Source organism: Danio rerio, chromosome 7 (assembly GCF_049306965.1).
Source record: "Danio rerio strain Tuebingen ecotype United States chromosome 7, GRCz12tu, whole genome shotgun sequence".
In the NCBI taxonomy this organism is placed as follows: Eukaryota; Metazoa; Chordata; class Actinopteri; order Cypriniformes; family Danionidae; genus Danio; species Danio rerio.
The window spans coordinates 50,541,602-50,568,414 of NC_133182.1; the positions used below are offsets into that span (position 1 = coordinate 50,541,602).

General features: G+C 37.3%; 3 protein-coding genes across 14 annotated transcripts in view; 2 read left to right on the top strand and 1 right to left on the bottom strand.

Annotated features, from left to right (window-relative positions):
• LOC101885386 (proline-rich protein 5-like) lies at window positions 1–19,003 on the top strand. 9 transcript variants are annotated; one of them, XM_073907304.1, is made up of 10 exons: window positions 1–165; window positions 509–787; window positions 1,268–1,334; window positions 2,862–2,942; window positions 3,027–3,075; window positions 3,320–3,377; window positions 3,468–3,559; window positions 8,037–8,177; window positions 8,265–8,364; window positions 13,993–19,003. In XM_073907304.1, exons 5-10 carry the CDS (start codon window positions 3,046–3,048, stop codon window positions 14,244–14,246), a joined length of 675 nt encoding a protein of 224 aa, XP_073763405.1. In that variant the 5' UTR covers window positions 1–165; window positions 509–787; window positions 1,268–1,334; window positions 2,862–2,942; window positions 3,027–3,045; the 3' UTR covers window positions 14,247–19,003. The 9 variants fall into 9 exon arrangements, with proteins under 9 accessions (XP_073763405.1, XP_073763408.1, XP_073763400.1 ...); XM_073907307.1 differs by having other exon boundaries at window positions 8,043–8,177; XM_073907299.1 differs by lacking the exon at window positions 509–787.
• The window catches only part of acana (aggrecan a), a 904,300-nt gene that overhangs the window by 820,397 nt on the left and 57,090 nt on the right, over window positions 1–26,813 (top strand). The window lies entirely within an intron of this gene.
• traf6 (TNF receptor-associated factor 6) overlaps window positions 16,073–26,813 on the bottom strand; it is an 18,831-nt gene continuing 8,090 nt past the window's right edge. For 2 of the 3 annotated variants that reach the window (XM_073906578.1, XM_068222300.2), the window contains exons 5-8: window positions 24,468–24,626; window positions 24,241–24,312; window positions 24,058–24,135; window positions 16,073–19,942 (exon numbers count right to left, since the gene is read on the bottom strand). In XM_073906578.1, coding sequence (XP_073762679.1) covers window positions 19,073–19,942; window positions 24,058–24,135; window positions 24,241–24,312; window positions 24,468–24,626 — 1,179 coding nt within the window. In that variant the 3' untranslated portion in view covers window positions 16,073–19,072. The remainder of the gene's footprint in view (window positions 19,943–24,057; window positions 24,136–24,240; window positions 24,313–24,467; window positions 24,627–26,813) is intronic. The other variant, NM_001044752.1, reaches the window with a different exon arrangement.

Genomic DNA, 26,813 nt, shown 5'->3' on the forward strand with positions numbered 1-26,813 from the left:
AACAAGAATAGTAGTGGGAACACATTCACTCCAACCCATATTCGCTCCAACCTGCAGTGTTTTTTTAATTCTCCTTCTTCTTGAATGCCAAAAGCTCTGCTGTTGTTAAGTGAAGCTGATTCTGCAATCGTCATAGTCATTTCTGCAGTGTCATGGACAGACTCGGTATGTAGACATCATTTATTACCACTTTGTGCTTCCAGGCATGCATTTATTTATCTGTGCTGCAATGTCTAGTACTGTAAGTGATTTATTACTCATTTTTGTAACACCTTATTAAGTCTGAGGCATCAGATTAATTGTAGAGAATAAAAACTTATTAAGAGACTGCCAAACTGCTTACATTTACTGTAAATGTTAATGTGTATTTGACTGACTGTGAAGAATGTACACTGATTCACTGGGTGTACTAAATTTCTTTAAGTGGTTGCAAACGATTAGCATGGGGTGAATTTAGGTTGAACATTACTAAATTTATTCATTCATTTTCCTTCGGCTTATTCATCAGGGGTCGCCACAGCGGAATGAACCGCCAACTTATCCAGCATAAGTTTTTCACAGTGGATGCCCTTTCAGCCGCAACGTAGTATGGAAAACACACTCACTTGCATGCACATACACTATGGCCAATTTAGTTTATTCAATTCACCTATACCGCAAGTCTTTGGACTGTGCAAACGGAGGAAACCCACGCCAACATGGGGAGAACATGCAAACTTTACACAGAAACGCCAACTTGTCCAGTCGGAGCTGGAACCAGTGACCATCTTGCTGTGAGGCGACAGAGGTAACCACTGAGCCACTGTGTCGCCCCTCACTAAATTTAATTAGTTTAAATATAACCCATTTAAACTGTTTGCAACCACTTTAAAAAAAAATTCCCAGTGTACTACTTTGCTATTTCTCTCTCTAAATATAGCCTATACAGTGTTTATGTTGTAAATATGACAGTGTTTATGCTGAGATGTTGTCAGAGTGGCAGATCCTCATTTGAACTCGGAATTGTGGAGTTGATTTGAGGTTAATCAGTGAACAGATGTAAACAGGACAGCGAGTATAACAGGAAGTCGGTACACCACACAGGAAGTAGGTTCTCGAATGGTAACGTGTCAGATCCACCTGTGTACTTTCACACGGCTCTGAAAACCTGGAAATGGCCTTGTTCCTGTGAACTGTCACAGTTGCAGTAGTTGTTTTATGAAAAAAGAAAGCTGTGTGTTCCTTCATTTCAAAGATTTATACAGACTCACTTATTAAACCCAAACAGACCTCCATTCAGCTCCATCCACCGCTGAATCCATCCCGAAGGATCCCAGCACTGCTCTTACAAATAAGTATGATATCATTTTAGATATTTTTATTTTCCCTTTTTTATGTGTTTTGTTGGGCCTAAAACAATTAGCCACATTTGCTTATGGCTAGTGACTTGAGATCACTTCATGGGCCAGAAATATACTGTATATTTACTGGCAATGAAACTCTAATGCCATTGTATAGGCTTGTGTGATGATTTATAATGTTTTAAATCTGGCAGGAGACAACAGCTGAAATGGCTCTGGCTTATTTAGTTTTCACTGTTGATTATTGGCAAAATAATAATTGATGGGCAAAACCAACACAACAAATTATTACTGTTGTTGTTATTACTATAATTACATGAAAAAATATTACAGCACATAAACATCAATATGATACAAGTGAACTGTAAAGTATTTAGCAATAGAAATTTATGTAATAAGTATTATCATTGTTGCTGTGCTTGAATTGTATTCTATATTTCTAAAAACATCACTATAATGTTCTGTAATTGAGATATTTTTATTATAAATGTCAACAAAATGTATACAAAAGCCTTTGAGAACTGAATCATGTATAATATATATATATATATATATATATATATATATATATATATATATATATATATATATATATATATATATATATATATATATATATATATATATATATATATATATAATCACTGGCCACTTTATTAGGTACATCCTTTTTGATGCCAGAGGTCAAAGGAGAATGGCTAGAATGGTTCCAACTGATAGAAAGACAACAGTAACTCAAATAACCACTTGTTAATGTCCCAAATTTGACAATAGAAGATTGGAAGATTGGGAGAAACGTTCCCTGGTCTGATGAGTCTCGAATTCTGCTCCGACATTCAGATAATAGAGTCAGAATTTGGAGTCAAAATGAAAGCATGGATCTATCCTTCCTTGTATTGACAGTTCAGGCAGCTGTTGGTGGTGTAATGTTGTGGGGGATATTTTCTTGGCACACTTTGGGCCCATTAGTACCAATTGTGCAATGTGTCAACAACAGCCCACCTGCTGACCATGTCCTTCTCTTAATGACCACAGTGTACCCATCTTCTGATGGCTACTTCCAGCAGGATAACCCGCCTTGTAATAAAGCACAAATCATCTCAGACTGGTTTCTTGAACATGACAATGAGTTCACTGTACTCAAATGGTCTCCACCATCACCAGATCTCAATCGATTAGATCACCTTTGGGATGTGGTGGAACAGGAGATTTGCATCACAGAAGTGCTGCTGACAAATCTGCAGCAACTGCGGGATGCCATCATGTCAATATGGACTAAAATCTATGAGGAATATTTCCAGTACCTTGTTGGATCTATGCTATGAAGCCGGTATTACTAAGGTGTACCTAATAAAGTGGCCATGGACTGTATATTATAATATATAATTATGGCTAGCATTTGATTCACACAGTGTTTATAATGTACTGGCCAGTTACTGTTAACTTGAACTTGATTTTTATTGTTAAATTTAAGTTCTGTCTTGAATATTCAAATATTGAACAACACTCTTTCTTTTTTAGTATATGTGCTGCTGTTGTTAAAGTGTTCAAAGGAGAAGAACTACAGCTGAATGAGCTTTATTCTTTGAATGAAAATACCAGGTATTCAAGAGAAACTAGCTGTAAAATTACTCTTGAAATGTGTAATACCTATTTTTGACTAGTTCTTTGTCCTCATATGTGCAGGTGGCTACTAAGGTCAGATATGGGCTACTTCATCAAGGATTATTTCCAGGTGTTCTTTGCATCTTAGTTCTCAGAGCTGTAATATTATTTTTCTGTTAATAAATAAACAAATAAGTGTGTATCTGTGTGTAAAAAGTAATACATTACAATTTTAAGTCTATCTTACTCCTAATACAAAAATAAAAATGCAAAATAACAATTTCAGATTATTTCCTTATAAAATACCTAACTAACTATAATAATATTAATATATGTAATCTCTCTCTCTCTCTCTCTCTCTCGATTGTTTGCAGAATCATATTTTGACAAAAGGTTTAACGATGATTTTGGATGAGATTCAGAAGCATGAAGGTGAGGTGCAAGATTTAAAAGATCTGGTTTATAAGTTTTCACTAAAATAAAAATAAATAAATAAGAAAATTATATATATTTTTTCCTCAGACGAGAAACAACTCTTTATTTTGGCTGAAATTTGGGATCGATTTTTCACTGAGATTCTTCCTACTTTGCAGGCTATTTTATATCCTCTGCAGGTAAATCTACTTTTGTGAATCAGAGATTTTGCTAGCATAATAGCCAAAAAGTGATGGCTGTAAAAAAAACATTATAAATAAGTATTAATATTGTTATTAAAATTAATATTACATTTGATGTCTGTGGTTGCCAGAATGAAACATTTTAAACCAGTAAACCAACTTTATACCATCACTGCAATGCACAGTAGCTTTAGGTAATTATCTGTCAAATGAATTTCAAGAGTTCACACTTAGCTGACGACTGATTATTAAGCTTGTTTGGCATGCTGTCCTGGGAGAAAGCCCTGAGCTCATAATATCCTCAAGCCTGGGGCTCCCTAGCTCCGATTTGCTGGACAAAAGGGTAGTTTGAGCTCAGCTAGGTCTCGAGAACCCTTCCCTCCTCTAATTTGGATGGGTCAATTCACTTATGACACATGTTTTTTTGCTGTGGGAAGAAAACGGGGAACCCGGGGAAAACCCACAGGGGCACAGGGAGAACATGTAAACTCCGCAAATAAAACAACAGCTGGCCTGTTAAGGATTTGAACCAGTGACAGTCTTGCTGTGAGGCAACAGAATACTACAGTCTTGCTGTGAGGCTAGTACAGAGTAGGGGTGGAAGGGGGATTCTTCAAGACGAAAACAACTGAAGTAAAAAAAGCTCTGGTTATTTATAGTAAGTTAGGAATCATCTGATTGGTGGAACATGCATTAGTTAATGCGGGACCAGCCATGTTCAATCATAATCACATGCTCCTCTCGAAATTAGTTTATAAATAAACTTTAGAAACAGAAATATATAGCAGCCTAGCTATTCTGGCTAAATTAGCATAACCACACTGCTACTAAACTCTGTATTGCACGCCATATACTGACATACATCACAGTAACTCAGGCAGTGCAGATGGTCAAGAGGAAACCACAACAGCTTTTCCACAAGCTGATGTCACTATAATATGAAATAGGTCAGTGTCAAAGCTATTTTTTTTTAAAAAATACATACATTCATGGTAACAACTAAACTTAAGACCCTAATGTACGTATACTAAGGGAAAAAATTGCTTGTGAAGCGCATTGTAAATGATAAGATCCTCTTTCGCTTTATACGCAAAAAGTATCCAACGGTATTTTACTATAATGTTCAACAGATGTCATGTTTTGTTGCTTTTTTCATCATAATATGGAAAAAAGAATACCTTCACACAATCTTCACCATTACATTTTGGGGACATTGTTGTGCTCGGAGTGTAAAAAATCTCTATATTTGTTATTATCATTAAAATGTTATTTATTAATAATGTCAATATTCTAGTTTTTACTGACAGAAATGCTTCTAAAGAGGGTCGCACACAAGATGCGCCGCACCATGCATTTTAGAATTCTAAACAGATCTCTATAAGGGTACGCACACTGACGCTGCAAGTCAGCGGCTGTCCGCAGAACCCAACTACGACTCGGGGACATTGTTCATATTTCTGCTGCGCCACAGTGCGCCATCTGAATACTTTTATATTAAATAAAATTCGAATGTGCGCGTCTGGTGTGAGATACTTCCAACTGTCATGTGCTGGCTATGTTGCGGCACTGAGTGGCACTGAGTGGTACATCTGGTGTGCGAACCTGCTTAATGAATTACTTGGTTAGTTGATATTTAGCCGCACCACGTTGGTGTTTCGTAACATCTAATTTTTATGAGGTGGGTCTTTAGCCCATTGCCCAACCCCCAACATAGAGGACCAGGAAATACACTACAGACAATTTAGTTTACCCAATTCAGCTATAGCGTATGTCTTTGGACTTGTGGGGGAAAGCGGAGCAACCAGAGGAAACCCATGTGAACACTCGGAGAACATGCAAACACCACACAGAAATGCCAACTGACCCAGCTGGGGCTCAAACCAGCGACCTTCTTACTATAAGGCAACAGTGCTACCCTCTGCGCCAACATGCTGCCATTATAACGATTTAGATGTTTAAAGAAGAACTTCTAAATGTGCTCTTCTCTAGACTCCTTTATGAACAGAAATTCATAAGAACAGCATTTATTTGAATCCATTTATGTGGCCTAAAGCTGACTACAAAAAAAATCTCAAAAAATTTACGGTAAAATTTAATTTTACAGTAAAAATATGAAACCATACAAGAAATTTCTACATTTTTACAGTAAATATATACGGTTGAAGTCAGAAATATTAGCCCCCCTGAATTATTAACACCCCTGTTTATTTTTTCCCCTAATTTCTGTTTAATGGAGGGAAGATTGTTTCAGCACATTTCTAAGCATAATAGTTTTAAAAACTTATTTTTTTGATAAGTTTGATAAGATGATTTATTTTCTCTTTGCCATGATGACAGTAAATAATATTTGACTAGATATTTTTCAAGACACTTCTAAACAGCTTAAAGTGACATATAAAGGCTTAACTAGGTTAGTTAGGTTAACTAGGCAGGTTAGGGTAATTAGACAAGTTATTCTATAACTATGGTTTGTTTTGCAGACTACTGAAAACAAAAATAGCTTAAAGGGGCTAAAAATTTTGTCCCAAAAATTGTTTAAAAAAAATTAAAAACTGCTTTTATTCTAGCCGAAATAAAACAAATAAGACTTTTTCCAGAAGAAAACATATTATCAGACATGCTGTGAAAATGTTCTTGCTCTGTTAAACATAATTTGGGAAATATTTAAAAAAGAAAAAAAAATCAAAAGGGGGTAATAATTCTGACTTCAACTGTATAAAGTGATCAGAGTTATTCACACCATCATGGTAACACAACAATAAACATAATTTATCAACAGTAGATGTTTAAAGGTGCTGTATGTAAGTTTTGACTCTTCTAAAGCATAAAAATACCATAATATGTTTGCAGATATTTAATAAACATGCCAAGGGAACATTTTTGTTTATTTAAAAAACAATGCTGAAGTCAGATACTCTGCTTTGAAAATGTGCGTTACAAGCCATAACACTGTCTTTATTTTTGGTCTCTTTTAACATGCCCAATGCCACATTAGCCAATTATATTTCAGCTCCCCTAGTTGCCTTGGTGCGAAACAGCTTATTTCAGTCATTCATTCTGAAAGGCTCTCAAAGCATGTGTCCGTGACTGAAATTAGATTTCTGGTGGACAGCAGCAGCCTCTGAAATGAGACAGATTCAGAGTTCTACATGAGGTAATTAATTAGCAAATAATATATATATATTACGAATGTAAATATTAGGTGAGCAGGTTAAATTGTAATCCTATGTCTTAACAACACACTACAATATGAGATTTGCAGAGATAAGCAATTTGGCTATTTGCACCAGACGCAACACGACAGAAATTGAAATACAGTCATTCAGAAGCACAGAATAGTGCACTTACTGCACTCCAACGAAATTGTAAGGTTTCTTATCTAATTAATACATATTAAACATCTTTAACATTAGTAAATGTACATGCTGAATCCATGTGTTGCTTTGCATTATTTCACAGTTCTAAAGTTCAATTTCAAATGGTTTATTTTATTTTCAAGATCTGAGGTGATCTGCTGCTGCTTTCAGTGGTATGGCAATAAATGTCATGTAAAATAGCATTCAAACTCACATTATTATCATTTAACACTTTATAAAGCACATGAGGTGTACTTAAGGTGATCAGTGTCAGTTTTCTGTTGTTCAGCTGTGAGAAATAGAAACCGTTTCTAATATATTGATTCAAGGTTTTTGGCTAGGACCAAAACTCCATTTAATATGGAGAATATTCCTTCTATCGCGTGTCATTGCATTTTCATTTCATTTTCATTTCATTTCATACACTATTTAAATCAGCCTTTAGGCTCGATAGTCGGACTCGCTCCTGTTGGCCGTCAATCTGGCAACCTGTGCTTGCGTTTGTTTTGATACAACAATGTAGTAACTAGTTCAACCACTGGATTTAATTTTAACATAAAACTACATCACTGATAAAAAAAAAAAAAAAAAAAACTAAAACGAACCAATGTCAACAACACAACAACAACAACAAAAACTTTAAAAAATGATGTGTCATGCATTCAAAAAATATTTTTTGTTGCTTGTTCAAACTACTTATTTATAACAAGCTGAATCAACACAATTTTCCATTTTGGGGGTATAACTTAATTGTTTTATGTTCAATCAACTTCAATCAACAAATTTGTAAAAACAATTAGGTTAACTTAGTCAATTTATGTTGGAAATTCTGGAAGAGTCCATTTACGGTTATTCACAATATATATTAAGGAAACTTACAGTTAACCAGGTTGTGGATTTTTACTATTGCATTTTTAAAGTTTTCACCTTAAAATCATGACCATTTTACAGTGTACAAAAGAGAGGTTGTAGATCTGCTATGCAAATCCATTTAAATATCTATAGAGTTAAGATATTATAGATGTGTTTTTTTTCAACATGTCTTTAAGGATTTGATGTAATTGAGCTGTATTTTGGTCCTGCATGAAGATGTCTTCTGTTCTGTATGCTGTGCGAAGGGGCAGGAGCTGACAGTCAGACAGATGGCTCTTCTGGGCTTCAGGGATCTGGTCATAATGAAGCTCTCTCTGGCTGACCTGCTGAGCAACAATCTGTCTCTCATCCCAGCATCCATCACACAGATGCTACTTGTGCTACAGGTGAATGTTAACCGCAAACCCGTGGTGAATGACCATCTGTAGGACCACGCTATTCATGTCAGTTGTGTATGTACTGTATGTAAATAGGGAATTCAGGAATCCAGAGGTCCCTCAAAGGAATCCTGTCTGCTCGAGAAACTGGTAGATCTTGTGGTCTCACCTTATCTATGGAACTGCAGGCACACAAGTAAGAAAGCTAGAGTTTCATTTAACCTTAGAGAAACATATAATAAACTCAAAACATTACTTTCACTGCTTTTTCAACCTACTTATTTAAATGGTTAGAAACAACACAATTCTTAAGATTTTGGGTGGACAACTTTTTTTGTTTTAAATAGTTTTTTGTTTAATCCACTTATATATATATATATATATATATATATATATATATATATATATATATATATATATATATATATATATATATATATATATATTTTTTTTTTTTTTTTTTTTTTTTTTTTTTTTTAATGTTAAATTAATAGGTTTGTGTTGGGACAACATGAAGACCCAGCATTTTTTACAGTGTGACATAACATACACTCACTGGCCACTTTATTAGGTACACCTGTCCAACTACTCGTTAACGCAAATGTCTAATCAGCCAATCACATGGCAGCAACTCTGGTATACAGAAGAGAATCTCAGAATGCACAACACATCAAACCTTGAGCCGGATGTGCTACAGCAGCAGAAGACCACACCGGGTGCCACTCCTGTCAGCTAAGAAAAGTATACTGAGGCTACAATTGGCAAAGGCTCACTACAATAGAAGATTGGAGAAACGTTGCCTGACCTGATGAGTCTCGATTTCTGCTGCGACATTCAGATGGTAGGGTCAGAATTTTGCATCAACAACATGAAAGCATGGATCCATCCTACCTTGTATGTACGGTTCAGGCTGGTGGTGGTGGTGTAGTGGTGTGGGGGGATGTTTTCTTGGCACCCATTAGTACCATTTGAGCATCGTGTCAACGCCACAGCCTAGCTGAGTATTGTTGCTGACCATGTCCATCCCTTCATGACCACAGTGTACACATCTTCTCCCTCTTCCAGCAGGATAATGTGCCATTTCATAAAGCATGAATGGTTTCTTGAACATGACAATGAGTTCAATGTACTCAAATGGCCTCCACAGTCACCAGATCTCAATCTAATAGAGCACCTTTGGTATGTGGTGAAAAGGGAGATTCACATCATGGATAAGCAGCCAACAAATCTGCAGCAACTGCATGATGCTTACATGTCACCATGGACCAATATCTCTGAGGAATATTTCCAGTACAATACTGAATCTATGCCACAAAGGATTAAGGCAGTTATATAGGGCAAAATGGGGTCCAACTCGGTACTAGCAAGGTGTACCTAATAAAGTGGCCGGTGAGTTTAAAGTTAATTAAAAAATGTCCCATATTTAAAAGTTCCACTAGTTAAAGTTAAAGCAGCATCCCCACAGATCATGGCATTTCTGGAATCTTTTGACATTTTCAAAGGTTTATTCCAGACATTAAAATTCTAGAATTTTTTAAACAATTGTTTGCAATTCATTTAATGTCATGGATTATTGTTTGTTACTTTAAATTGTAGTTTCTATTTATCAAAATGTATGTGTATATATATATATTATTTTTTTTTTTTTTATTGCATTGTTTTATGCCTGATGTTATTGCTAGTCTATTTTTCAGCTCTTTTCAGTCAAGTACAGTACCTGGTAATTAAGGCTAACATGCCAGCATAACATACATTTTACGACCTTTTTGCTTAAAAAGTCATTGATTATTTTTAGTTGTTTTTTGCATGTTATATAATCAAATTAGATTTATTTCAGTTTGCTGTTTATTGTTTTACATGACTTACAGTATAGACGTTGCATACGCAGCGCACGTGATCTATTGGAGTGTCTCTCAAAAAATGACGCCTCACTCATTAAATTACATGGAATGGGGGATGAGGGAGCTTTTAGCTTGTGCAGTAAGCAGACGCGGATGAAGCTCGAGTGATTTACATGTGAAGTCAAAGCGAAGATAGGATTAGACATTGTTTGACATGCTTCAGACTGCAAAAGAAAGTGTGAGGAAGCATCTAAAAATTGAGCAATTAAACAAACAGATAGAGATTGGTTCACGGAAGACGGCCGCAGGACGTGAATTGAAGGACATCATTTGTGCTTTACATGTATGGCTATGATGATTAGGATGTGCGTCCATTTGTTAAATGATTTCATTTAGCTCTTTCCCTGCAGTTAACAAGAGAAAACGCTTCCCTGCCCCTGATGAGTTTTACGGCAATTCGTCTTATAGGTTTATTATGGTAGGGGAAGCCCTAATGCATGTCCTGAGTGAGGTATATGATGTCAGATGCTCCAGGGAGTGAAATCTGAGAAAGAGAAAGTAAGATCGTGGATAAAAATAAGAGTTATACAACCTTCCTTTGGCTTAATCCCTAACGTTTTAGATCTTTGACACGCTTTGTCTTTGTATCAGATTGCACACCTAACATAGTAGACTACCTAATGTGGTAAATAAGAAATTTAAATATAACAAATTATATATATAATTTAATTAATACATTTGTTATTTTTATATGTTTATATTTATATTGTCCACAAATTTCAGGGAATTACTGCCACAAAATCAGTCAATTTTATTAATTTTATTCTCTTTCTCTCTCTCTCTCTCTCTCTCTCTCTCTCTCTCTCTCTCTCTCTCTATATATATATATATATATATATATATATATATATATATATATATATATAATATTATTATTAGCCCTCCTTTGATGTTTTTTTTTTATATATATATATATATTTCTCAATTGATGTTTAACAGAGCAAGGACATTTTCACAGTATGTCTGATAATATTTTTTCTTCTAGAGAAAGTCTTATTTGTTTTAATTCAGCTAGAATAAAAGCAGTTTTCAACATTTTTTATGAACCATTTTAAGGACAAAATTATTAGCCTCTTTAAGCTATTTTTTTCTTGATAGTCTACAGAAAAAAACACCATTATACAATAACTTGCCTAATTACCCTAACCTGCCTAGTGAACCTAATTAACCTAGTTAAGCCTTACAATGTCACTTTAAGCTGTATATAAGTGTCCTGAAAAATATGTAGTAAGATATTTTTGCTGTCATCATGACAAAGATGTTTAGAAATGTGTTGACAAAATCTTCTCTCAGTTAAACAGAAATTGAGGATTCAGGGGGGCTAATAATTCTGACTTCAACTGTATGTATATAGGAACAGACAAAAAGAAAATACTAATATTGCTTTACTAGAAAATATGTGAAAGATGTGTAGTAAAACTACTATCAAGCTATCAAATATGGCAGAGAGAACGAGCACTTTGCAAGCACACGAACAGTAAGCATTGCAGATATTTTTTGATGTAAATGATCCATTGTTGTTCTCATAGTGGCTATTAAAATCCTGCTAAAGGATATTCAAGCTTAAATCATTTCAATAATATGCAAAGCACAACAGCAGCCTGTTTTTCTGCTCATAGGTCATGGAAATTTAGTTTTTAAGCAGTGAAAATTAAGGGAAAAAATTGGCTCAGTTTTTCTTTTATAAAATATTTAGCTACATATTAACAACATTTTTTTTTAAATAGCCTTATATTTGCAGTCCCTTCAGAAATCAGCTCTCAAAGCTTCAGAGCTGGTGCATTTTTACATTGAAAAACTGGATTGTGAATGTTGCATTTCAGGATTTAAAGTCATAAATCTTCTATCATTTTATGTTAGGCTAAGCAATAAACAGATGCAGTTTCTGCCTCTAAAACGCTGAGCATGATCACCTTTTCACATCATGAAAATCTGTGGTTGACCTGATCCTGTGCTTAAAATCAAGGGCTTTATTTGAAAAAACACTTAAAGTAATTGCGTTCAATATTGTAATATATTAGTTACTTTAAAATCTATACAATAGTAGACTTGTTTAAACTGTTAAAAGAGTAACTTTATTAAAGTATATTTAACTGAATTCATAACATTTAATCTACACCAAAAACATTTAGCATGCTTTTTAAGAGTACAGTAACTAAATTGCAAAAATGTTTCCCCTCATAATTATATCAAAATAGTGCATAAAACCTTTACATGCTATTTACACATGTACGATAAAAAAACAAAACATTTTTGCACATTTTGTTCAAACTGCTTACTTAAAATAAGTTGAAATCTTTGATTGTTTTTAGAGACAACTTAACCGTTTTATCTTCATAAACAGATAATGTTTTATGTATAATCACCATTAACACATAATAGGTGAGTAATTAATTAATATACTGAAGAATGTTGTTAAAAAAACAGCAATTAACAAGGAATAAAAAAACATCAGTAAAATGCAGGGTTCCGCAGTTCATGCATGTTGTCCCAACTCATTGATTTGGTTAACTTAATTGTGTTTTCAAATTTAAGTTATTGAATTTAGAGGTGGTCTAAAGAGTAATTGTAAGGCTTGGTTATGTTTATAAGATGCTAAGCAATGTGTTCATGCTTCATTTGTAGAAAAATCACATTATTTTATCATTTATCTTGCATTGATTATATACTGCTACTCTGCTAACATGAAATGTTATATATATATATATATATATATATATATATATATATATATATATATATATATATATATATATATATATATATATATATATATATATATATATATATATATATATGGCCCATGCTTAAATCTGCCACTGCTTGTGCTTGCTCTCTAAAATAACCTCTGACAAGTGTCTTTCATATGTATTCGGGTTATAAGCACGTGTAAGTAATATGAAATGTTCACATATCAATTTTAACAAATGAAGATACTTACAGGTTGTGGCTCACAATCCACAGCTTATTCTATTATGGTTGGAGCTGCTTCTTCTTTGAGGAGTTTTTTTAGCCAAATCCAGCACTGACCTGGCAGTGCTGTCCATTGTCAAATATATATTTTATATAATTCTCTGGAACATAATTAAAATTAAGCTGTAAGCACTTTTCTCTTTGTGTTGCGTTCTGTGGTTTGTATTTGTGGAAATAGCAGCGTTTAGACGGCATTTTAGCTTTCTTTGCTGTAACAAGCGCTTCTGGCCACACCCCTTCGCTGCGCAGGGTGTATGTGCGTGGTGATTACACGTAACCTGAAGCATTCGTGATCACATTAGCCCGGATGTTTTTTTTTTTGTTTTGTTTTTTTTCTCGTAGTCCCCAAACTTTGTTCACTGTGCTAAGCTAACTCTGTAAAGGCTAAAGTCTCCCTTTGCATTGAACTTTGAGCGTCTTACATTCAGGGATGTTGTTTATGTTCACACAGCTACACATCAACTAAAGTTTAAAATATGATATCATAGTGGACCACCAATTAAGTTGTCCCCAAAAAAAATATCAATAATTGTGTTGTTTTGGCTTAATTTAAATGGGTAGTTTGAATAAGCAGCAAAATTTTTTTTTTTTTTTTTTTGAGTGTATGAAAGTCAATAACTTCTTTTTTCCCCAACATTCCAACAAACAAAAAAAGAAATAAATCATAAAAGTTGTTTGGTAAACTAACCCTTTAAAGCTTTTACATGAGTTTAGCTCAAGTTAAAATACTATTTCTGTCATTTTGTGATTTGAAAGCCTCAGTTCTCTTTCACTTTCATAATGCAAAAAAGTGTCCCATGCGATTCTTTAAAAAACCACCCTTTTCCATGCAAGCAAGATTTACAAGCTGACAAAGCCAGTAAATAATGCTATTCTTATCATGGGTAAACTACAATTGTAAAGCCTTTTTCCCTTGTGTGAATCTATGACTTCCTCAAATTCCCCTATAGGCTGCAGTGACCGAAGCGGCAGCAGAGCACAGCTGAGTCACCCTGAGATAAAGATTACTCACCACATCTCTGAAGGCTCTCTGCTATCGCCTGTAGAGGAGCAGGAAGTAGAGGTTCACCTCGAGCGACGTCACAGTGTCACAAATGCTCACTCTGACATCCAGCTGCTCACAGTCAGCGGCAGAGCGTTTTCTGGGATAGAAAGCAGCTGTGTTGAGGGCATAGATGCGAGTAGGACACACCTGAGAAAGTGACTTGAAGTGCGCATGAAAAGACAGAAGGGACCAACAATAATTCAACAATAATTTATACAGACATATAAACTGTATAATGTGGTGGAAAATGAAAAATAAACACGAAAAGGGATGTCCTCAAGTGTCAATACAACTATCAGTTTAACTTGCTGATAGTCCATTAGTCCATTTGACGCCACTGGCTTGCTTGGTTTGGGACATGTGGAGCTGGATTGCTAAGGTGTAGCTAGGTGGTTGCTAATGTGTTTCTAGGGTGTTCTGACTGGTTGCTGGGCTGTTGCTAGGCGGTTGCTAAGGTGTTGCTGGGTGGTTGTGTAACGGAGGCCAGCTAGTAAAGTCTGTGCAGGTAAACCTCACTCCCCTGACCTCTAAAGGTGCTCTAGTGACAGATGTTAGAGGCCATGGTCTTTAGCCTCCTTGATAGAGCACTCTACTCACATGCGGAAGGTCACCGGTTCAATACCAGGTCGGAGCGGGTTGGGTGGCATAGGACCGGCGGGGTTACAGTTGCTAAGGTGTTCACTATCAGTTTAACTTGCAAAGCATTAGTCCATTTGAAGCCACTGGCTTGGTTGGTTTGGGACTTGTGAAGCTGGATTGCTAAGGTGTTGCTAGGGTGTACTGAGTGGTTGCTAAGGTGTTGCTAGGGTGTTCTGAGTAGTTGCTAGGCAGTTGCTAACATAAATTAGCATAGTTCTAGTATGAATTAACATGTTTCTAGCATAAATTAGCATGCTATTTGCATAGTTCTAGTATGGATTGGCATGCTGCTAGCATGTGTCTAGTATAAACTAGCATGTTGGTAGCATGAATTTAGTATAAATTAGCATGTTGCTAGTATGTTTAAAATATGCATTAGCATGTTTCTAGTATGATTAGTATGTCGTTAGTATGTTTCTAGTATGGGTAAATATTTTGCTAGTGTGGATTGGCATGTTGTTAGTATGTCCATCGTAAAGTCAATGGCAGTTTTTTTTTTTTTTACAATGGAAGTCTAGGACAGTTGTTAGGGTGCTGTAAGTGGTTGCTAGGGTGTGGATAGGAAGGTGAAAGGTCATCAGTGATTGGCAGATTGATAGTTTGGGTTAAATGAGCATAATCTTAAATCTGTATGACAGTCTGGCACAAAGTTATGAGGTCACAAAGTTTAGTCCAATGTTAAGTCAATGCGACTTTTCAGAATTTTCCGGGACAGTTTTAGAAAAACCATAAGTCGGATCAGTTGGAAAGGATATGGCAACCTAATTTAGTACAGTTCAGAGTTAGTTTGTTGGTTGTAGTATGAATGGTCAAGAGGGAGATGTATATAGATTCATTTTACAGTGTGTTGGCTTTCTCAAGCCAACATGATAAACATTAATTCATTAATTTCATTCACTTTCTTTTCGGATTAGTTCCTTTATTAATCCGGGGTCACCACAGTGGAATGAACCGCCAACTTATCCAGCATATGTTTTATGCAGCAGATCCCATTCCAGCTGTAACCCATCACTGGGAAACATCCATACACACTCATTCACACTCATACACTACAGACTATTTTAGCTTACCCAAATCACCAATATCACGTCTTTGGACTTTTGGAGAAAACCCGGCAGAAACCCACGCGGACACAGGGAAAACATGCAAACTCCACACAGAAATGTCATCTGACCCACCCGGGGCTAGAACCAGTGACCTTCTTGCTGTGAGGTGACAGCACTAGCTACTGCGCCACCGCATCACCCAACATGAATTGATTAAATAAAAAGTGAAGCATGTAGAACACTGCAACAATGGAAATAATCAGGCAGTATCAGGCACAAAATAAATGAAGTGACCAGAAGTTACATTAAAACATTATTATTTATAGGACATGAGATTAGTACATACAACCCTTTTCAGAAATGTTGTTGTGCTAGGTTTTGTCTCTGAAATCCAGTCATCACAATATAATTCCACCCAACTGGAGATTTGATGTGAGGGTGAAAGATTTACCCAGGCTGATATCAGAATGACTTCAAATGAGCAGCATTAGATGACAGAAAGCTGTTGGGACCATAGATTAAAAACCTAGTGAAAATGAATTTTCAGTGAAATGTTGCTGAAATGATCACACCTTAAAGGGGTAAATGTAATAATGTTTAAGCACTAAATGCTTTTACTGCCATTGTGTAAATACCTTATGGACAATATAAAAAAAATTCTCCATTTGGAGGTTGTCCTTTGAGGCATTATAAATTAAACATATTGAAGTGAACAAGGCTTTATTAGCTTAACTTTCATGTGTCAATTCAATATTTATTACCTCATCTGTCGACAAGACGCTGGTGAATTACAGAACTTTCAACCAATCGACACTGCTATGGTCAGATGCTTTCTTCACAGCAGTTTTCTCACTGTGGTAAATTTTGCTGTGTTTATTTTGTTGAGAAGAAAGCACACACTCTTAGCCTCACGAATGACGTTGATGTTCATTATCAGTATATTGGTTTGAAGCATAGACGGTAAATATTTTCAACTTCAACAACAAAATGAATTCTGAATTCTACATATAACCCCATTATGTCTATAAACATTTTAAAGCTGTTAATGACCTAGAGCATAGGTCTCAAACTCAATTCCTGGAGGGCCACAGCTCTGCAGTTTTGCTCCAACCCTATTCAAACACATCTGATCCAACTAACCAAAGACTGTTTCTCAATATGGGTTCTTTAGTGTTCTTGTGTCCTCCTGTAACATAATCATTAACTGCCAAAGTTCAGTTCCTAAACTCAAGACCGCAAGAATGGAGGACACATGAAATTTCCCAGATGTGTTCTTGATATCGTGGACACGACATTGCAGACTTAAAGGCAAAACTTGCTTGAGAAGTCCCAGAAGTCATTGCAGCTAAACAAAGGAGGTGGGAAGCGCAGCATTTTATATAGATTTATTAATAAAGGTCAGAGATAAAACGTATCTTTCCCTAAACAAGACAGTGGAAGTGAACATTACCATGAAAATCCCAACAGAGGCATAAACTCATTAAGTTGGTTGTTTATTTGCTGAAATTCATATTAAAACTAGAAAAGTTTGTGGACAAACTTTCTGGTGTCTTGAGAAAGCCTCGTCTAAAAGGTTGACGTAGTTTTTAAAAAGTTTGAAACGGTTGGCATAGAAAGATAACTAGATGTATGCTAGCATGTTTCTAGTATGGATCAGCTTGTTTCTGGCTAGGTGGTTGCTCTGAGTGGTTACTAGGCGGTTGCTCTGAGTGGTTACTAGGCGGTTGCTAAGGTGTTCTGAGTGATTGCTATGTGGCTGCTAAGGCGTTGCTAGGGTGTTCTAGGTGGGTACTAATATAAATTAGCATGGTTCAAGTAGGAATTGGCATGTTGCTAGAATGTTTCTAGTATAAACTAGCATGTTTTAGCATAATTTTAGTATAAATTAGCATGTAGCTAGTGTGTTTATAGTATGAATTATGTTGCTAGTATGGACTAGTATATTGTTTGTCATGAATTGGTATGTTGTTAGTATGTACATTGTAAAGTCAATGACGTTTGTTTTTTTTTTCTTTACAACGGAAGTCTATGTGACAGTTGCTATGGTGTCATAATTGGTAGTTAGGGTGCGGCTAGTAAGTTGAAAGGTCATCAGTGATTGGCAGATTGCTAGTCAGAGTTAAATGAGTCCAAACCTGACTGTATGACTGTCTGGCACAAAGTTATGAGGTCATAAAGTTTGATACAATGTTAAGTCAATGGGACTTTTACGACTTTTCAGGGTCAGTTTGGGGAAAACCGTAAGTTGGATCAGTTGGAAAAGATATAGCAACCTAATTCAGTATAGTTAGGAGGTTCGGAGTTAGTTTGGTTTTTGTAGAATGAACGGTCTAGGAGGAGATGCACATAGAAATTAGTCTCAGGAGACGACAGAAGCAGAAAAATAAGTTTATGTAGTATTGCAGTATGTTAGCTTCCTCAAGCCACCATAATGAGTTTCATTTGTATTGTGCAAAGTATACTTGTAAGGATTTTATGCATAGTATATATTAAGAAAAGGGGGGAAACAATAAATCATTGTACGAATGCTGTAATCTTTAAATAATTTTTCATTAAAAACATGTGAAGGTCATGTGACCATCAGGAAGAACCAGTGAAGAACACAGCATCTCATTTCTGACAGGACGCGTTTTCTATTCTCACAGTCTCCCTTGTGTTCTTGTGGTGACCGTTCTTGTCGAATTCCCTCGGAAGAATAGTCACCACAAGAACACAAGTCCGTTCTCTGCATTCTTGGAATTGAGAAACAGCCAAGGTGTTCAAGAGTAGTCTTAACCACCTTGATTAGTTGGATGAGGAGTGTTTGATTAGAGGTGGAGCAAAACTGTGTAGAGCTGCAGCCCTTCAGTAATCCAGTTTGAGACCTATGACCTTGAGGCTCAAACTTGCCTACAATCACAATAAACAGTGCTGCTCTGTACTCTGTCAGACATCTCTTCATTTAAAAGTATATATTTTACACAACTTCTAAGGCAGTATGAGCTGTTAAACGTAGTATCGTGAAATAAATTTGTGAAAGCTAACACTTAGCATAAGCAGCACCATTAAAACAACAGTTTTTACACCCTTAGCTTGGTTGACAATATTTTGTGAGTTGGGGATGTGATTCCTACAGATATTTGTCCACTGATTGCACTGCATAAATATGCATTGGAAAGCATTTGTAAATAAAACAAGATATTCAACCAACAGAACAAATGGGCATGGGTCAAAAAAACAAACAAAAAAACAGGTTTAGCTGTATTTCTGTCATTTCAGCAGAGTGTCTTTGAGAACTTAAGACTGAAAACAAAAAATTGCTCAAATTGAAGGTTCTGGTCCTCGAGGTTGAACACCTTCCCTCCTGAGACTAGCGTCAAATCGTGGTGTGACCTCACAGCGCACCAACAGCACGTCCTCTTTCACAAAACCACGCTGCCGCAATGCCTGCAGGTGCAGAAACGTCACATAGCCGAATCCTTTGGGGTTGCGCATCACGGTAGGCCTCTGGAAAGCCTGCAGGTCTGGCTTGGTCTCCATCACTTCAATATGGTGCTGCCCCTCTACCTGGTCCAGCACTGCCAGCCGAATGGTGCCCTGGAGGGGCCAGGAGAGCTGGCTGTCAAACTCACCCTGCATAGTGTGCACGAAAAGCGAGATGAAGTTAGAACAGCGAGGAGCACTGGGGGTTTGCAGGTGCAGTCGCAGGCAGAGTTTGTACCCAGGCCGGCCTGTGTAGAAGGGTGGGCTGTGGAGGACAATAGGCTGACCGGCTTCTTGGTTGCGCAGGTGGTGTGAGAAGTTCTCCACACGCCACACGTAGATGCCCTGGTACTGCTGCGCCTCCAGCTCTCGGGTGCTCTCCTCTAGTGAGACAAGCTTTCGCCGTAGCTCAGTGACCTGGTTTTTCTGCGTGTCGTTGTGGATGCACAGCTCCCGGATTTGCTGATCTTGACGGACCAGCCGACCCTCCAGCTCCAGTACTGTCTCTCGCAGGTTCAGGAGCTCCTGTTTGCACTGACAAGAATCTGGCGATCGGGCGGAGGCTCCACGATCATCTGAGGACAAGTGGGCAGCAGCTGAGGGCATTGTGCAGTTATTGAGAGTCTGGCTGCGGAGAAACTCAGCCATGTAACGCATGTGCATCTGTGTAAACTCCTGCATGTGCTGGGCCAGCTCATTTCTTGTCATCTGCAACATTTTAAAAGAAATTGACAGGTCTTTACATTGAAATGTTATACAGTTTTGACATTTATTACAGTCAAAGATGTATAGTAACGAAGTAGAACTACTGTACTTGAGTACTAAAAGGCTGTATCTGTTCTCTACTGGAGCATTGTTTTTTCTCCTACTTCCTCTTTTACTTCAGTACATATTTTCGATGAGTTTAATACTTTTACTCCGATAGATTTTTTATTTGCTGCATCGTTACGCGTTACTAGGGGTGTCAAAAATATTGATATCGGTTCAGTAATAGATCATAACCAGTTAATACGTGCTGACGTCATTTATCTCCTATGCACGATGTCGCATAATATGGCGAATGAATCTAAGGCGAGTAAATAGCGCTCTTACTACAATGAAGGTGACACAGCACACAAGCCGCTATTCCACTACTACGGAGAAATGCTGTAAAACTTCATCTTTACCTCTGTCTCTCTCTCTCACTTTGGACATTTGACCCGCTGTCCTGATTGAGGTAACTTTTCCACTCCTCTTGGCTGTTAAAGCGATACTTGTGGATCCAGAGACAAGCGTGCCTGAGGTGCAAGTTTTCTCCACTGGGTCTATTATGGATTACCCATGATAACCGCGTATTGTGCGCATACAGACTGTAACTGCAGCTGTTTTTCCTGCCATTGGTGAACAGCGCTTTCATTTCTAAAGCCGATCGCAGCCCTTTCTGTTAAGCAGGTGAAGACAATAACGAATCATAGAGGTGCAAGACCTCGCCTGTCAGCGCTCAAAAAGCGGGATGATATTTACATGAGTTTATTTGCTATAAATGCTCATGTTGTCTTCTGTGCATGTGTTGGAGTCTTGTTTGATACATTCAGAAAGAGATATTTTACTTTGAGAAGGTCAAATTAAGGGTACAGTTCATCTTACTGCTGTATTAAAGAACAAAATTGTATTACAATAATATATAACAGGGCTCGAAATTGCGACCATTTTGGTCGCATATGCGCCTGAAATTTTATTTATGCGACCTCAAAATATATTCGGGAGCACTTGTGCGAGTGTTAAAAATTGTTGTGTGCGACCAGTTTTTACTGAAAAATGTTCACCACATGCGCGGATTCGGGAGACATTCACGCAGAATGCATCTCTAAGCTCTTTGTCTGCACTTGAAACACTAAACGCAGTGCTCTGCAATGGTTTAAAACAGTTGTCATGTCGACTTGCTGCAGTAAAAACCAAGTCCGTAATGCTTGCCCCGCCTTCACGCTCTTCTTATTGGCCCACCACTGCTCTAGCACTGAACGCGAATGATTGGTTAATATCAGCTGTCAATCACTCAGTCAGTGCCTTCTTGCTTGGGATGACAGAGAGAGCTACTACCGCGAAAAACTGTAAAGAGCTGAAGATGAGAATGAAGATAACACTGACAGATTTTGTTTTAGAAACCATGGCATCTAAAGCTACAAATAATGACACATCTTAGTAGATATCATGTGCTGAATGTTAATCCACCATCTACACTTTTCCAAGAGTGGATAAAAGACTTCCATTGGCTTCAAGTTCGCTATGAAAAGTCTGTGGAATAGAATTTTCAGGTAACTGTTTGCCACATTTAGCACGAGAGCTATTTAATCCTTCATATAACCGCCAGATGCTGTCCGCTGTGCAAGGGGCAGCTATATGTCAAATTGAACACCACCTACACCATCGCAAACGGGCTTGCACTGAGTAAATTAATATCGCTACTCATAAAAAAAGACCGGTATTGCTATTAACATGATGTATGCATATAATAAGGTACAGTATATGTTAAAAGCATCAGTGCAATATCAGACAGCACTTGTGAGAACAGCAAAGTTATACCGTTAACAGATTCAAGCAGTGCATGCAGGGCCGGTAAGCGCTCCGTGTACCTTTCGTTCACTCAGTTACGTTATAAAAATCTATTTTCTTTGGATAACGGGATTTCGTTGAGACATATTTTCCTCACGCTTGGATATATATAAATATTTTTTGCTTGTTAGTTTGATTAGTGTTGATTTCAAATGCAATAAATATGTTTGTATAAAACTTGTAGTAACGGTGCTTATAATTGGTGGGTGCGACGAAATTTTGGCTGATGCGCCTAAGTTTTTAAAGTTAGGAGCACCGGTGCTACCAAGCAAAAAGGTTAATTTTGAGCCCTGTATGAATATATTTATAGATTTAATTAAAAAAATTCTTGTGTTGTGTAGAAAAATTCTAATTATGTATGGAAAGCATTGTTGATGCACCGAGTTGAACCGAACCAATGGCATGATATTCGTAACCGAACCAAAACATGAGACCAGTGTACATTCACACACCTACTCACTACAATTATGGACCTTTTTCTTGGCTGCCGCATCGAGGGCGCCATAGCGACCAGTGTCTTCCGGTAGAATGTTTAGAACTCCCATTTATATCATTCACAACCGGTAATTTGCGATCTAAAGTTTCAATAGTGTTTTGAGTGGATTACGGAGTGCTTTTGTGACACACAACTTTGAAAGGTGTGTGTTAAAGCTGTTATAATCTGTCAGATCTGTGGTTCAAGCACAAGAGAAAAACGTTATCATAAGCCATGTTTCTTTTTGTTCTGCTTAATCACGTGCCCACCAATAAAAAAGATTTTTAAATTAAACAAAACAATATGATGTCTTTAGACTGCTTTTTTAAATAACTACATTACACAATCACTTTCAGTACATGAGTAGTACATTTTGAAATACACTACTTGCAATACTTAAGTACAAAAAATGTTGAATACTTTAGTACTTCCACTTAAGTATGATGCTTAAATAGCACTTCAACTTCTACTCAAGTCACTTTTTCGATAGAGCACTTGTACTTTAACTTAAGTCTGGGTCTCTAGTACTTTCTATATCTCTGATTAGCTATACAACCTGCTGGATTTGCAACAAGTTCATTCATCAACTCCTCTTACATGAAAGTGGCTGTTTAAATGGGATAAGAAAAGAGAAAATGTTCTAGTTACCTAAAAAGTGTGTATGTGATGAAAAAAAGCACATCTTCTGATTGTTTAACAATAATTATTACTGGCATCAGGGATGGGCAGTAGTTATGATACAAGTATTTCAAACACGTTTTTCAAATACAAAATAGTACTTTGTCAATTGTATTTGATTGAGGTTATGAAAATGGCTGAATATTTTGTAGCAAAATACTTTAGTGTCTTGCATTTTTCATTTTTAAAATACTGTAAAATACTTTATAAGAAGTCTACGTGATGACATCTTACAAATGTGGCCTTTGATTGGTGCTTTCTCAGTTATTTGCCTAGGCTTGAGATCAGACCAAAAAACTGATTCATATTGAAGAAGGTGGTTAATGCTTGGAGTATGGATGGAAATTTTGCAACACACATAAAGAAAACAGACAAATAGAGTGGAGGAACTATGATGTCAATTTGTATGCAAAAACCCAGAAGTGAGTTAGCATTTTAGCAGTTCCGGTTCCCTCGTCCCAAAGACAATGGGTTTTTTGAATGGGGTATCAGTAAAATCGCTTAAATAAGGTCCGTGGCAAACACAAACTCAAGATACTTTCACGTTCAGCGGAGATACTTTCAGCGGAATGAACCACCAACTTATCCAGCACGTTTCACGCAGTGGATGGCTTTCCAGCTGCAACCCATCACTGGGAAACATCCATACACAGTCGTTCACACACATACACTACTGACAATTTAGCTAATCCGATTCACCTGTACCACATGTCTTTGGATTGTGGGGGAGCACCCGGAGGAACCCCACACGAACGCGAGTAGAACATGAAAACTCTACACAGAAATGCCAACTGACCCAGCTCGAACCAGCGACCTTCTTGCTGTGAGGCAACACCTACTGCGCCACCCCATTCATTTATTTCTGAATCAATTGTAACTTTTTAGTTTGACTTTTGCTCAAGTTAATGCATCCATGCTGAACAGAAGTAATAATTGCTTGCTTACTTTCTAAAAGCAAGGGTTTTGAACAGTAACTGTCTTAATCAAAAAGACAAATGTATGAACAACCTAAAGTGGTACTGCAGGTTATTAAATATTTTCTTATATCCTGTTTCTGCTATGCAATGATATGGCCCACCTTTTCACGACATCCAAAAGTGCTGAAAGTACAGGCCACAGGAGCTTTTAGACAGTCGGTGTCACAGTGCAGCGCCAACTGAAACCAGCAAAAACAGATTCATTCAGCTTCAGTTCCATAATGTACAAAGTATCAGCCAGAATCGACTACAGTCTTCAGATAGAAAGCATAACAGTGACACACCTGATCCCGAATGAGCTCCATTTCGCAATATTCACACACTGTATTGGCGAAAGGACAAAACTGTTCATGATTCTACACAAAAGAAAACATATGTTTAGATACAATTTGAAACTATTGAAAAGGGTTTTGCAAAGCATCAATTTTAGTCATAAAAACCAAACAATGGTTTTGTAATTAGATATAAAAGTCTCCAGTATGCAAACAGGAAACCATGGTTCTCCTTTTACCTGTTTGACAGCATACACAAAGCTCCCAGCACAGTCAGGGCAGGTCATAATCCGCTGTAAGCAATGCTGGCTCTTATGTTCATCCAGGTGGCTTATGGGAACAGACTCCTGACATTGAGGGCACGGCGCAGTGGCAAACCTGCACTGAGACAAGTGTTTCTGAAGGAAAGAAAGAGTGAGACAACACATTTAGACAAAACGCCACCATGACGGCTGATATTTAGCAATCCCATTTATGACTGCTCGCTATAGGGTTTTAAATGCCACTGATAAAAGGTCCGTGTTCATGAGGAGTTTATGCGCAGATTGAAGAACCCAGATTAACAGAATCTGAAAAACACATGGTTTTATAAACCATGCTTATTCAAAGCATGGATCGGTCTTCGTATTGAGCAACAACTGAGAAACATCAAAATAATACAACTCACCATAATATTCAATGTGAGCACTGAGTTTGTAGCTGCAACAATATGAGAAACTTTCGAGGGATGCTTGTTTTCCACAAATGCTATATTGGCTAAATCCAAGAACAGATGGCAGTGCCAGTGTTGAGAAAACATTCATTCATTCATTCATTCATTTTCCCTCGGTTTAGTCCCTTTATTCACCAAGGGCCACCACAGTGGAATGAACCGCCAACTACTGGGAAACATCCATACACTCTCGCATTCACACACATACACTACGGCCAATTTTGTTTATTCAATTCAACCGGAGCACCCACACGAAGCCCACGACAACACGGGAAGAACATGAAAACTGCACACAGAAATGCCAAATGGTCGAGCCAGGGCTCTAACCAGCAGCATTCTTGCTGTGAGGCGATCGTGCTAACCCCTAAAGCCTCGTTTATACTTCTGCGTCAGGTGACCGGCGTAACCCATGGCGCAAGCAACGCGCGTGGCTGTGCATTTATACTTCTGCGCGCTGTCTCTGTCGGTCTGCATTAACACTTCCGAAACGCTAGTTGGCAGTGAGGTGTAAATGTTCCTCTGTGTCAAGTTTCTTCACTGCTTTATTGCTTTTCCTGAACACTTCCGGGATGTACAAGTGGCTCAAACTCGCTCATTTTGAGGCAGGAACCGGCGGACGTGCAACAACTTTAACTATGAGGTAAACACAAAACAAAACTTTCCATCCGGAGCTCCTTCACGGGACTCCACACTTGTAAACAATCGCTCACGCCATTCGCGCGGCTCTCGGTCCCGCCCAAACTCGTCAGCGCTACTAAGCCGTCCAATCACAGAGCTTGCGCTATGCGTCGTAGCAACGTGTAGTTACAATTTTTGAGAGGTGCACGTCAGGCTATGAGGTGCACGTCAGGCTATAGCGCGAAGGGCTATGCGTCAGCGCCGTAGCATACGCCGGCGTTTGACGCAGAAGTATAAATCAGCCTTAAGCCACCATGTCACTCTGTTCAGAAAACAATGTTTGGAATAATTAGGATGTGACATGGCATGGCACAGTGTGTGATGTGCACAAATATGGATACTGGCTCTTAACAGGTTTCATATAGATTTTTGCTACGAAAATTCCAGGATTTTCCCATGAATTTTCCAAAACTTTCAGGTAAATATTCATGACCTAATATTTTTTTTTAAATGTCTATGTACATGTGGTAAATAATAAAAAATGTATATTGAAAAAAAAAAAAAAAAAAAATATATATATATATATATATATATATATATATATATATATATATATGTAATTTTAAAAATCTATTACAGCATATTAAAAAAATATGTGACAATCTATGTAGTTTATGTTTATTGTAATACGTGTAAAATAGTTTTTAGAAAGTATCATGTTGTCTGCGTGAAAATATTTTTGGAAATGTTGGCTTGTGTTTTTATCTGTAGTTGGAGATTGTTTGTAAACACCACACTCAAAATGTAGCTTGAACTACAATGAATATGGCGATGTGTCTGAAGAGCAAGGAGGGATCCGGTGGTGAGTGGTGAGAAAGGTGCGTGACTTATTTGAGGACCAGAAAGGAGATTATCACTCGTTTGCGGCCATCCTGGAGTCTCTATGCATTTGCGGGAGACTCCCGGAACTTCCGGCTCAGCATCGTGTTGTCTATTGGCCATCATCAATGCACGATGGCATTGTCTATCGGCCCAACCCTAGCCAGCACCCGCTCTTTTTTAATGGTTATTGCGCTTTTGTCGTGTGCAGTGTTAATGCAGACAATCGGCTACGAGTCACTTTTAAAAGATGATGTAAGTGGATCATCAAAAAAATCTGACACAGTCACAAAATCGGAATTGACCACCAAGATCTGCAGTGTAAATGCAGCCGTAATGTAGACATTTATTTATCAGCTGGATGTTTCACAGAATG

Excerpts from the sequence above, each read along its gene's own strand:
- LOC101885386 (XM_073907299.1), top strand. Across the intron at positions 2,943-3,026 it reads TCTTTGAATGAAAATACCAG|GTGGCTACTAAGGTCAGATA; the intron begins GTATTCAAGAGA and ends TCATATGTGCAG. Across the intron at positions 3,560-8,036 it reads CTATTTTATATCCTCTGCAG|GGGCAGGAGCTGACAGTCAG; the intron begins GTAAATCTACTT and ends TGCTGTGCGAAG.